Raw genomic sequence first — 12,973 nt, 5'->3', positions numbered from 1 at the left:
TAAAGATTTCATCTTCAAATTGCACTTTTGTTGATACTCCATAAACAGTGCACAAGTATCTGCAGTAAATAAGGTTTGCACCATACATTGATTTTTTTTTAACTTGCTGATCAATCATTGTGATCAGCCCCCAAAATCCTGATGGTGTAAAATGTAAAGGAGAAAAATAATGTTTTTTTGTTTTAATTGTGTCATGTGATATGTGGGCGGAGTTTGGTAGCCGGCGGTGTGCCACAAACACACAAACCTAACATTTGTGCTATTTGCAGACACAGTAACTCCGAAATAGGTTGAGGTTAGGAAAACGATGAGCTTGCACCACACCGCTGCATTTTTAATTTTTTTTTACCCTTTGGAGAAAGAAGAACAAAGAAAGTGGAAAAGTGTCTCGTTGTTACTTCAGTATTGCTGGAGCTCTTGTGGAATGGCCACTTTCCTTCAGACCTTTTAGTTCATCCAGGTGGTCTGCAGATTTGATGAGAGGAGCAGCTGTTGTGGATATGCATGTGGTGGGGGGTGGGTGACACACAAACGCGAAAACAAAGAAGGGGACACAAGCTACAACAAAAGTTTCACTTTTGTTCTTTGGTGGTTTTGTATTGTTCTCTTTGCATTATTTGTCTTTTTTAAAACATCCCCGTCAAAATACCGTGCACAAGAACCCAAAACACACTTCCGGTTGAGCTTTTCCTCTAAAGGAACAAACAGGAAGTGCCTGGGTTATTACGGTGTCATTTGACACACGTGCATTTGGAAGCAGCGCGAGCGGCTCAGCTGTTTTCAAGTAAAGAAAAACAAAAACTTTACTGTTTTTTCTTCTGACATTTTGCGTCTCATAACGGCCCCAGAGAGCACTTTTTGTACGGCAGTGTTCGCGCAGCATCACGGTTATGTTTCTACCGGTTGTGATTTTGCTCCTGGTTCTCTGTCCGAACCCGCGTCCATGCCGGTCTCTTGACAACCAGCCGTCAGGGCCGACGCCCACCGACGCGGCGGCCCCTCCGGCGGGCTGCGGCCCATGCCAAGCCGACCTGTGTCCGGCGACGAGCGGCTGCCGCGCTGGCGTGGTCACGGACCGCTGCGGCTGCTGCTTGGAATGCGCCAATCTGGAGGGGCAAGCCTGCGACCCGGGACGCACCAATGTCCGCTTTGGACTCTGCGGGGCCGGGCTTCGGTGCCAAGCGGACCCACGACCCGCTGGATGGGGACGCAGCCATGTGGAGGAAGAAGAGGATGAGGATGAAGAGGAGCAAGTGTGCGTTTGCGAGGAGCGCGAGGCGGTGTGCGGCAGTGACGGAGTGACGTACGCAAACATGTGCCACTTCAAAGTAGTCGCATTCTCGGACCCCAAACTGCACACCAGGGGGAGGGGCCCCTGCAAGACTGGTATGTAGGACTGTGCACACCCACAAATACACATTGTCACACAGACGCCCTCAAAGGCAAACATACACACTCAGAACAACAAATTAACACACAAGTCTCACACACACACACACACACCCCCCTCACATTCTACTCACACTCACCCTTAACCTTCTCCCTCACCTCAGTTCCGGTGATCAAAGTGGGCCCTAAAAGTCAAGTGAACGGGAGCGGTAGCCATCTTGTTTTCCTGTGCGAGGTATTCGCTTTCCCAATGGCGGCAGTGGAATGGCGCAAGGACAAACAAGGCGGTGGCGACAAACCGAACAAGGACGGAGGAGATGACCATGACGATGTCATCCTGCCCGGAGACGACCCACACATCTCTGTGCAGGTGACGTGTGTGCATGACCCGACAAAACTGAACTCAACAAAACCAAACAGTCAAGTGCTAGCCAAGTGTAGCATGAGAATCTGAAAAATGATGGAAGCGTGAGCCTGGGTTAGCATTAACACCAGAAAAATGACTGAAAAGTTAGCTTAGTATCGCATAAAGCGTGGAAAAAATCTTTAGCATTGCATTTGGCATGAAAACGAGAAACAAATTTGGGCTAGTCTCCCATCATTTGCGTCTCCAGAGTCGCGGCGGTCCTCTGCAGTTTGAGCTTTCCAGTTGGCTGCAGATTGAAGGGGCGGAGCCTCAGGACTCGGGAACCTATCACTGCATCGCCCGTAACAGCCTCGGCTCTTCCTCCGCCTCGGCTGCACTCGGGGTCCTGCCAGCGGGTGAGGTGTCTCTGATAAGCAGTCGCATCATTCAGTTCTCTCTTCTGAATGCTCCCTTGATAACACACACTTCTGATTGGTCACATGATTTCGCGCTCTTCTGAATGGAATGCCTGATTCAAAATACATTCTGGTTTGTCACGTGACTCAGTTTTCTGAATGGTCATTTAATCAGCTGCTATAATAATTGGTTGCCTAAGGAAATGCGCTCTGATTTGTCATGTGACGTGTTTTTGTTTTAATTGGGCATGTTTAATTAAATGCTCTCTTCTAATTGGATATTTAAATAATTGCTCACCTCTGATGGGTCGTGCGATTAACTGAACATTTATGATTGGTCGCTTGATTAGATGCTCACTTCTGATTGGGCGCATGACTCAATGCTCTCATATGATTGGTTGCTCGACTAGCTGTTGCCATCTGATGCATCGCTTGATAAAACGCCCTCTTTTGATTGATGGCCTAATGACATGCTCTCCTGGGTGGATGCCAATTAGCTGCTCACTTCTGATTGGTTGCTCTATTCACCGCTCTCCTCTGATTGCACACTTGAGTCCATGCTCACTCAATGCCCTTTTTCTGATTGTCATTTCATTGATTAGATAATTTGGATGCTTATTAGACTCTCTTTTCTGAACATGCTGTCTGATGGTCGCATGTTTTGATTTATTCAGATTGGTTGCTTGATTGACACGCCCTCTCTTGATTGGTCTGATGATAACACATTTTTTCGAATTGCACTTGATGACACACTTTCTTCGAAGTGGTCGCTTCATTCCTACGCTCACTTTTGATTTGGCACATGATTAAACATTTGCTGCTTGACTCAATGCTTTCTTCTGATAGGTCGCCCAGTGTAAAGCTTTGTGATCGGTCGCACAATGACACATTCTCTCTTTGATCATGTGATTGTGCTTCAGAGGAGCTGTCATCCTACTTGGCCAATCACGTGTCCGTCATGAAACAGCTGAGTGACGCTCTGGACTACGACCATGACCTCTATTGATGATGATGACCTATCTTCCTCTGGATCACCATGAATTTTTTAAAAAGCTTTTATAGTTTACATCGGAAAAGATATATTGTAGAAATACAAATATAGATGAGGTTAAATGGGATGCTGATTTGTATTCTGAACGACAACGTGATTGATCGCTTGTGAAGAGGCGAAGCTTGCGCATCAAATCCCAGCGACACAAAACATAACGAAACAAAATCTAAATAAAGCAATTGTTACAGACTGAAGTCATAACAGCAGCGTCCTGTTGCTTTAAACACAAACAAGAAGATGAAGTTCAGCTTGTGTACAATGTCCGGTTTGCGTGTGTTTTAAGAGGCGTATGACAGGAAGTCTCCGCATAGACGTCAAGATGATAACGCAAGAGAAGAAGTGACATTGAAGACACAAGAACAGGAAGTTGAAGCCACAAACTTCAGCACACAAAAAAAAAAGACGCAACACACACAAAAGACACGCAAAACCTAGTTTAAGTGGATTAAGACGACGACGGCGACGAGTGCGACGTGTAAGGATGGATGAGGACGTAAAGAAAGAAGGAAACGTTTACTTGCAGCACCACAGGTTTGGAAAGGTAACACGTGCTAACTCAAAGCTATTGCTAACATGGAACCAACCAAAACACCCATCAAAGCGAAACCATGTTTTTGAACATTCACATCATTATTCACAATCATTTACAGCAAAATGTTTACATCACGATAACCTTGAGGTTAGCTCTTCTCCTTCCCTGGTCTGAGATTCCAGGTTTGAATCCCAGCTGTGGCTTTTGTGATTGGTAGTTTTCTTCCATTTCTTAGCATGTTAGCTTAATTGAAGACCAATCATTTGTTCACTGGTGTGATTGGGAATGGGAAGGCGTCTTTCTGTCTCCATGTGCCCTGATGCTGACGGGTGATTGCACTTGCTCGTTCAGTGCTAAGGCTGAGTGCAAAATCTACTCCCAATTGTGATTTTTGAAGGGTGATGATTCAGTGTTTATAATTTGGATTTTGTCTCTCCTTCACACACATCACTTGGTCGAAACGTTGAAACTGAAACTGGATTTGTCTATAGAACATGAACTGGATGGCCTTGAACTTTTTAAATCTAAGGATATGCAAGCCAAGTGTTGGTGTTGTGGTTGTACGACACTGCTGTCTTTCCCGTTGACTTAGGGCCCCTTTGCACAGTTTGTGAAGGTAACAATCTCCAAACCAACAAACAAGCTTCACTTTCAAGTTGGACAGTGATTTGAAATTGGATGGCTAATAGTGTGCAGTTGTTAAGTCCATCGTTTTTCAACTTTGGCAGAACCTTTCTTACTCACCATGACTTTGAATTAAGTTATGCGTATCTTCTTGCCTGGATACCTGCTTGCCTCTTAAATGGAGCACGGAATCAGGAGCACATAACTCTCTCAAGGGGGCGACCTGGTTCAGTGGTAGAGTGGTCGTTTCCCAACCCAGAGGTTGGTGGTTTGATCTCCGGCCATTGTAACCATGCCAAAGTCTCCTTGAGCAAGATACTGAACCCCCAATTGCTCCTGATGCTGCGTCATCAGGAGGTGAATAAGGTGTGAAATGCTTTGAATAGCCGAGGATGAAAAGCGCTATACAAGTGACAGCCCATTGACTTCAGAATTTTTGAGATTCAGCTGACCAGGTGCTTCTGGAGGTAGCCATGTCTCAAGACCTGAGGTTTTTCAATTGCTGTTCCCAGACGCTGCCCTTGTTTCAGTGTTCTTTTTTTTTTTTTTTTTGGATTGTTTTTTACCTTTGTTTTTATGGTCTGTCTTGAGGGTTAAAACTGAACTTGGAAAAAAGGCATTTAAATTTGCTGAAGTGAAGTATGTTTTGCAGTACAGGGTGAACGTTGAATTACTTTTGCTGTCCAACGAGACTTTGATATGAATATCATCTTGCAAGGTAAAATAAATAAACAAATAAATAAATCACTGTGTACGCACTCCTTGAGCAGTGACCAAATAAACCACACCGTCTGGTCAAATGATTTGAAAATGGCAACCCTCCTGCAAAGTTGGCAGCGGTCACATATTAAAGCTCATTCACTTGTCATTGACGACTATAGAAGTAAAAAGGTCCATTGCTTTACCATGTGCTCACAGTAAATGAGTTAAAAGGACAATACTGAAGAAGAAATTGTGTTACGCTTCATTTAAAGTGTACCCATGATGGTCCGAAGGAAAAATATTTATGGTTTATCAAGAAAAAAATGGCATCCAAACACTTTTTGGATACACTGGTTGGATTTTTTTTGGATTTATAATAGCTCGAGGCACTTTACTGTCCGAGACGCTATAGCAGCTAAGCGCGCAGATGTAACCTGCTCCTTCTTGGCCTGCCGGAAGCGGATCTGTGACATAGCATCGTTGAAAGGTGAGTCTGGATCGCTATTGGCCTCTGCAAATGTCGTATTGACAGTGCAGTCTAGTGACACTATTGACTGTTTAGATATTAACGAATATTCACGCAAACACTATAAGGAAAACCTTTGCGATAATGCAGTTCAACTTTCACAGATCCGCTGTTTCAAAGATAATTTTTTTAAATGCAGATTATTTTATTTTTTATTTATTTATTTTTGCATCGTGTTCTGCATTCTGATTGGCTAAAGGACTGTAGACCGTCAACAGTCTCCGTGCCTCTTCTCTGTACAGCAGGGGTGCCCAACCTTTTTTTGACCAAAGATCTACTTGACAAGCAATGAACATACCGCAATCATCTCTCTCACACACACACACACACACACACACACACACACACACACACACACACACACACACACACGCAAGTACATACGCAGGTACATACGCATGCCATGATGAGCAACAACCATAACGGCCCCGAACATGAACCAAATGGAAAAATAAAGCAGATACAAGAGTTTGTGAAAAATAAATCACTGCCTACCTTAACAAAGACTTGACACGTTTTTCCAGAGCCCATTGTAACCTTGTTTTTATTTCCGTCTAGATTTTAGTGTTGGATTTTGTTGAGCCTTTCTGTATGTAATCTCATTTTCTTTGAGCAGTTTCTTACAATTTGGTGATGGATGTCACACTTTTTTTTTTGCTCATTTGTTTTCCTGTGCATTTTCTGTTTTTAAGACATATTCTTTAAGTTTCCTGTCTTGACACTTTGATGTCTTCCTTTGTCTACCAATCGTCTTGCTTTTAACAACCTTGCCGTGGGGTTTGTTATTGCTCCAGAATTTAGACATGGCTGACTGAACAAACATCTTTTGGAACATTGCTGATGATTGAGCTATTTACTTTAAGAAGTTTGATAATCCTCTCGTTTGTTTCAACTGACATCTCTCATGTTGGGGGCCATGATTCATGTCAGTCCACTTGGTGCAACAGCTCTCCAAGGTGTGACCATTCCTGTTTAACTCATGAGCAGATCTAATGTGATGCAGGTGTTTGGTTTTGGCAATGTGAATTTATAAAGTGAGTCCACATTTTTTCCCCCTCAGAATTGAGTGATTCCATATTTTTTGCTCGGTTTGGTCTAAAGTAGCTGTTACTGACTACCACATTTTGTTCTTGATTTCTTTTAGTGTTTCTTAACCCTTCTAGGGACAGCAGTTACTACATTGGACATCTTATCATGTTATTAGGATACAGGGTGCATGAAAGGGTTAAAGTCGGAAAGTTGCCATTTGAAATTATTTTACTTTGTGTTATCTCTATGAGCTGTTTTTTTTTCTACAAAATGAAACAACCGAATGCGTATCCTCTGAGACTGGCGATCTCTTAATTTTTTTGCCAGGGGCTGTACTTGTTCAACAAACACTAAGGGCGCCAACAAAGTTATGAATGAAGCTCTTCGGGAAACATGAAAGACACACAAATTAAGTTTGCGTCTGTCATCTGGAAACAATAAACAAAAACCCAGCAGCCAAACAAACATCGTGGAAGCGAGAAAGCGATGCAAAGCTGGAGAGTGCACTTGAGTTACTGTTTGCATCACAAAGAAGCGTGTGTGTGTGTGTGTGTGTGTGTGTGTGTGTGTGTGTGTGTGTGTGTGTGTGTGTGTGTGTGTGTGTGTGTGTGTGTGTGTGTGTGTTTGCGCAGAAATGGAAGAGCATGTGGTGCGTGCTGTTCCGGGAAAGTTCTTCTTCCATCTCCCGTCTGGAATTGTGGGAAATCAAAGACGGCGGCAGTGGTGAGAAGAAGCAAAGGAGCGGACGCAAACACACTAAGGTCTGTCCAACAGTCTGTCTGTCTCGTAATCACAGTGAAGCGTCACTCATCATTCACAACGCAATCACAATGTCCATTGTCCTGCCCTTAGGTTATCCGTCTGTCTGACCTGGTTCGCGTGAGTACCAACGTCCACGTGGAGGCGTGCCCGGCTGATTCTGCCCCCTTCCTACTGGAGACTGTCGACAAGGTTGTGGTGCTGGCGGCTCGCGCTGACCACGTCAACGAATGGGCCACAACACTGTGCCAGCTCGCCTTTCCCGTAAGCACACAACCATAATTCCACATTTGCCAGGATAAAGTTCCCGTTGAAGCGAGGGCTGCCACGATTATTCAAATAATACACATTTGCTCTCTTTTAAGATTCATTTTTGCAATTTCCCTACCTCAAAACCATCAAGCAAAGATAAACCAAGTCAAAATGAAATGCAATTGTTTACATTGATTTTATTCGTGGTGGCACGGTGGTTGACGGATTAGCACCTCACAGTGCAGAGGTGCAGCGTTCGATTCCGGCCCCGGCCTTCCTGTGTGGCGTTTGCATGTTCTCCCCATGCCTGCGTGGGTTTTCTCCAGGTATTCCGGTTTCCTCCCACATTCCAAAAACATGCATGGCAGGCTGATTGAACACTCTAAATTGTCCCTAGGTGTGAGTGTGAGCACGGATGATTGTTCGTCCCTGTGTGCCCTGCGATTGGCTGGCAACCGGTTCAGGGTGTCCCCCGCCTGCTGCCTGAAGACAGCTGGGATAGGCTCCAGCACGCCCCGCGACCCTTGTGAGGATAAGCAGATCAGAAAACGGATGGATGGATGGATTTTATTCATTAAGGAGAAAAGACTATTCAAAACTACATGGTACTGTGTGAAAGAAGTATTTTCTCCCAAAAAACCTAATAACTCGTTGGCAGGCGTGTGTAAAGGGTAGGGCTGATGGGGAGGGGTTATGGTTACAGGAAGGCATCCACATCCGCACCACCCCACATAGCTGGAGTTTTTATATTGTATATTAAGTGTCCTTGAGCAAGATACTGAACCCCCAGTTGCTCCTGCTGCGTCTTCAATAAGTAAATGAGGAAACAGTGTCAAGTTCTTTGAGGACTAAAGGTAGAAAAGGGCTTTATAAATGACAGTCCATGAATTGGTGGGTGGGTGGGGGTGTAAATTGAGTCATATACTTCATATATTGTATGTATGCTCATTATTATTATTATTATTATTATTATTGGCATTAGTATCTGGTTGTGATTGTGATCGGCATTGCAGGTGAGCTGGGAGGAGTCCAGCAAAAGTAGAGAACAACAACAAAAACAAGATAAAGGAAAAGACCAAGAAGGGATGGAGGACAACGCTTTGTACAGCTCCACCACTGACCCAGGTACTCCGTGCATGCGTGCGTGACAGAGAGAGAGAGAGAGAGAGAGAGAGAGAGAGAGAGAGAGAGAGAGAGAGAGAGAGCTACATTGAACCTCAAAGCATGCAACAGGAAATTAGTTCTCCAGACAATAAAGCCAACTTTTGTTGTGGTTGAAGGCAAATGTGGAGTTGATTAAACAAACCTTCAACCAAGCATAACAGAGTTAACTACGTACACAGCGAAGAAACATTTCACAAACATAAGGAACATAACAAACATACTTTGGGTACCTAAAAGAAACAGACGTATACTCTAACAAATCTAAACATACACCATACATTCATGCACTGTACATTTAGGAGTACACGCATGATTTGTGGAAATGGTTGGAAAGCGGAGTGCAAACCTGGCAAACACCTCACCCAAAGATTCTGTGCCAGAAACTCTAAGCATACGGCTGCGAGGCATACGTGCTGACCACGAGCTGCACCGTGTTGCCCGCACGGACGTCTAAAATGAAATAGACTCACAGTGGCCTTTTGCAGCTGACGCAAAGAGGGCAGCCATCTTCCTTTGCCACTGTTACTGACCACTTCCGTTCGGTTTTCACTGAAAACACTGTTATCAGTGCATGTTTTTACGCCAGTATCCCCGAATGTAGGAATGAGATACTCGCAAAGAAGGAATGTCGCTTGGCCGCATCGACCATTCAGAGAATATTATCTCAGTATCATGAAGCATGATTTACTGATGTTAGTTTTACATTTCACAGTGACAGTCTCCTATTGGCGATGTGCAAATAGAAATAATTTGCTGTTTTTTTTGTTGATGGGCTTTGCTTTCATTTGAGTGTTTGTGGTTCGAACAACATGATGCAGGTGAATATGTGAGTGCCACGAGAAGACGTGCAAAATGGTAGCTTAATTTCCATCCAACTATCCATTTTTTTAGCCAGAGGGTCGCAAATGAAACATTTACAGATACAAATTGTTTTTGTGAAAGGAGCGAAAGCATCACTAATGATGTTTTTCATTGATTTTGGAATGGCCCGTTCTTTAATAAATTATGGAAAAGTGTTTACGCCTGTATTTCTGTGGAATCACACCTTTCCTTCAGCTTTGAACATTTATTTCTTCGTTGTCTATTCATTTGTGACAGGAAAAAAGTTTTATTCCAATTTTTTTTAATGACTTTTATGAAATGTAAATTTGAGCATGAAACTCGAGTATCTTCGTGTAGTCTGTCAACTACATCGGTTTCCTGTTGCTTTAAATGTTGCTGCGGCACAGAAGGTGGGTAATATCATTTCGTGAAGGGTGGTCAGGGGTCATCTATGCTAAAGGTGGCATAAAGGTTTCCACCAAGACACCTTTCCAAAACATTTGTAGAATCAGAGCGCATCTATAGTCCAAAAACTTGCAGGTCGTCGTTTGCAACTTTGCATAGGTAGGATCGGAAACTTCCCATGCAAAAATAAGAATTCGAAGCAGCCGCAGGTTTCTTTTTTTAGACATTTGTGGTTGCCAATAAATGTCTGAGGATTTACTCTGAAAACATCACACAGGAAATGAGCAACTCAAACAGGAAATCGACATCTAACTGAAAGTCATTGGCTCATTGGCAGACAATAACACTAAGTGTGTGTGTGTGTGTGTGTGTGTGTGTGTGTGTGTGTGTGTGTGTGTGTGTGTATAGGGCGTGACTTCCGGGTGCATGTGCGTAGTACTGCGTCATCTGAACGTTGCAGTTTAAAGGGAGATGGCGTTCTCAGAGCGAGCGTGGACGCACTCCACCTGCTGGACAGTCAAGGTGTTACACTGATGTCCTGGCCATACCGATTCCTTCGCCGCTTTGGGCGGGACAAGGTGTGCACACACACACACACACACACACACACACAATAGAAACATCTCTGAAACACACACGCGCGCGCACACACACAGACACACAGACCCACACACACACACACACGCACACACACACACACACACACACACACACAATAGAAACATCTCTGAAACACACACGCGCGCGCACACACACAGACACACAGACCCACACACACACACACACGCACACACACACACACACACACACACACACACGCTACACATACTAAGGATGCATCAATACAGTGTGTGTGTGTGTGTGTGTGTGTGTGTGTGTGTGTGTGTGTCTGTGTGTGTGTGTGTGTGTGTGTGTGTTTCAGAGCTGTTTCTCCGTGGAGGCAGGTCGTCGTAGCGCATCTGGTGAAGGCAATTTTGAGTTTGACACCAAAGAAGGTCACTCCCTGTTCCAAGCAGTTGAAGCAGCCATTAGCATTCAGCGTGCCCGTCAAACATCAGGAGGCATGCCCGTGAGGCGGGACCGCTCCCGGAAGGCCAACCTGCCGCCCTTACCGCCCACGCCACATACTCATGACTGGCCATCCTCGGCCGCTCAGGTCAGTATGTGTGTCATAATCTGATGTCACAACATTATGACATCATCACGTGACATGATGATGTTGATGTTGAGATTTGCTGCTGATTGGTGTGTCAGGTGGCCTTGGCGCAGACAGCGGTAGGGGTCAGCGGGTTAACGTTGGATGACAGCCGGGGGATGGTCTCTGTAAATTGCTGCCCCTCCAGCCCCGATCAGCGGTCCATGGACCCCACATACTCACAGGTGTCCTTTCCTGCACCATGCACGCCACCTTGCACGGCGCCCCCCAGTGAGCAGGAATACTCGGAGGTGATGCTGAACCCGACCTGTCTTTGCGACGAGGGCCCAGAGGGCCACGCCATGGCGCCGCTCGACAGGAGAGCAGATCACATTTACGACGAGCCGCAAGTTAAAGACTCGCGAGCCCCACCCTCCGAATACGACATCCCCGAAGAGCTGAAAGGAGATGCCTGGAAGGTCATGGCCGCCCCAGCCGACCTTCGCAGTCACCTCTACTCCACCCCCAAATGGGGACGCAGGGATCATCATGTCACAGTACAGGACATGCCGGAAGAAGCCCACAAGTTGTACAACAATGTAATGGCGGGATGTCACCATGACAACAGTGACGACAAGATCATCTGACCGCACCGTGAGGGGTCATGCACTGTACAGCGGCAACCTTGACTTGCAAGTTGAGTCGCTCGTAGCGCAAATCATCTGCTATTGAAATTATACCATTACCATTAAGCTGTTTCATACCCCCCAAAAAAGTGTGTTTTTAAAAAAGAAAAATATTACTCTACACCACGGGTCTCAAAATCAACTTGTATGGGGTTGTTGGAGATAAAGTCTGGGTGCGTCTTGGCAGCATCAAGTAGTCCACAAAAAAGGTGTCAAGTATTCAATGTTCTCAGTCTTGATTCAGAACATTTCAGAACATTACCGTTCTTCAGAATGTGAACAAGATTGCTAAGATCTTGGTCCTCTTTCTCATCTCCCTGGTACGATGCATGCTTCTCAACATGTCGAGTTGAGTTATGACATTTGTGTTCTTGAGCACTGCAACTTTTTCTGTGCATTCGGGACATGTTGGGGTGCCCCTGTGCTCAACGGAAAAACAACACATCTCTTGTTTTTCTTGAAATTGACTGTTCCCGTCACCAACCTCTATCTCCATGACAGCTTTTGAAAGACATGACCTGGACTGGCTGAAAGTTTTTTTTTTTTTAACTTTCACTTGGTCTCACTTAAGGATTAAACCACGAACAGATTATGATCTTATCTTTTATTTTAGCAGCTAATAGGCTGCTTCTGCTCCTGTGTGTGTGTATGTGTGTGTGTGTGTGTGTGTGTACAGGGAACAAAAAAATAAACACTATGCATCTCTCCAATGAAAAACAATTATATCTCAATAAATACGGTGTGATACGATTGAAGGGTGTTTCATTCTAAAATGATTTGATTCGATTTGGTTCATTTTAGTGGGATTTCGATTCGATACGGCACAGGGGTGTGTGTGTGTGTGTGTGTGTGTGTGTGTGTTGTGCGCACGCGCGCATAAAATCTCTGATGGAACATACGCACGCGCGCATAAAATCTCTGATGGAACATAAAATCGCTGATGGTAGTGCCACATATACATACATATATATATATATATATATATATATACACACACACACACACACACACACAAAAAACAATCCGCCTGTCGATCTTGCGCTCCATCCTAACCTCACTCGTGAACAAGACCCCAAGATAGTTAAACTCCAAACTTGGGGCAGGACATCATCCTCGATTTGGAGAGAGATGCAAT

The 12,973-nt window shown here is 44.7% G+C and overlaps 2 protein-coding genes across 2 annotated transcripts; both read left to right on the top strand.

Moving 5' to 3' along the window:
- The first annotated feature begins 216 nt into the window (after positions 1-216).
- LOC109519273 (kazal-type serine protease inhibitor domain-containing protein 1-like) lies at positions 217-3,403 on the top strand. The gene is made up of 4 exons (XM_019875693.1): positions 217-1,386; positions 1,554-1,759; positions 2,004-2,151; positions 3,072-3,403. Exons 1-4 carry the CDS (start codon positions 891-893, stop codon positions 3,155-3,157), a joined length of 936 nt encoding a protein of 311 aa, XP_019731252.1. The 5' UTR covers positions 217-890; the 3' UTR covers positions 3,158-3,403.
- A 103-nt stretch (positions 3,404-3,506) lies between these two features.
- Positions 3,507-12,586, top strand: dok2 (docking protein 2). The gene is made up of 7 exons (XM_019875692.1): positions 3,507-3,743; positions 7,248-7,376; positions 7,468-7,638; positions 8,640-8,751; positions 10,426-10,595; positions 10,940-11,173; positions 11,272-12,586. The coding sequence occupies exons 1-7, from the start codon at positions 3,684-3,686 to the stop codon at positions 11,797-11,799; spliced, it is 1,404 nt and encodes a 467-aa protein (XP_019731251.1). The 5' UTR covers positions 3,507-3,683; the 3' UTR covers positions 11,800-12,586.
- Positions 12,587-12,973: the final 387 nt, after the last annotated feature.

Source organism: Hippocampus comes, unplaced genomic scaffold (assembly GCF_001891065.2).
Source record: "Hippocampus comes isolate QL1 unplaced genomic scaffold, H_comes_QL1_v1.1 scaffold234, whole genome shotgun sequence".
Lineage (NCBI taxonomy): Eukaryota > Metazoa > Chordata > Actinopteri > Syngnathiformes > Syngnathidae > Hippocampus > Hippocampus comes.
Note: the sequence above shows the minus strand (reverse complement) of the source record. Positions and strands in the feature narration are given on the sequence as shown.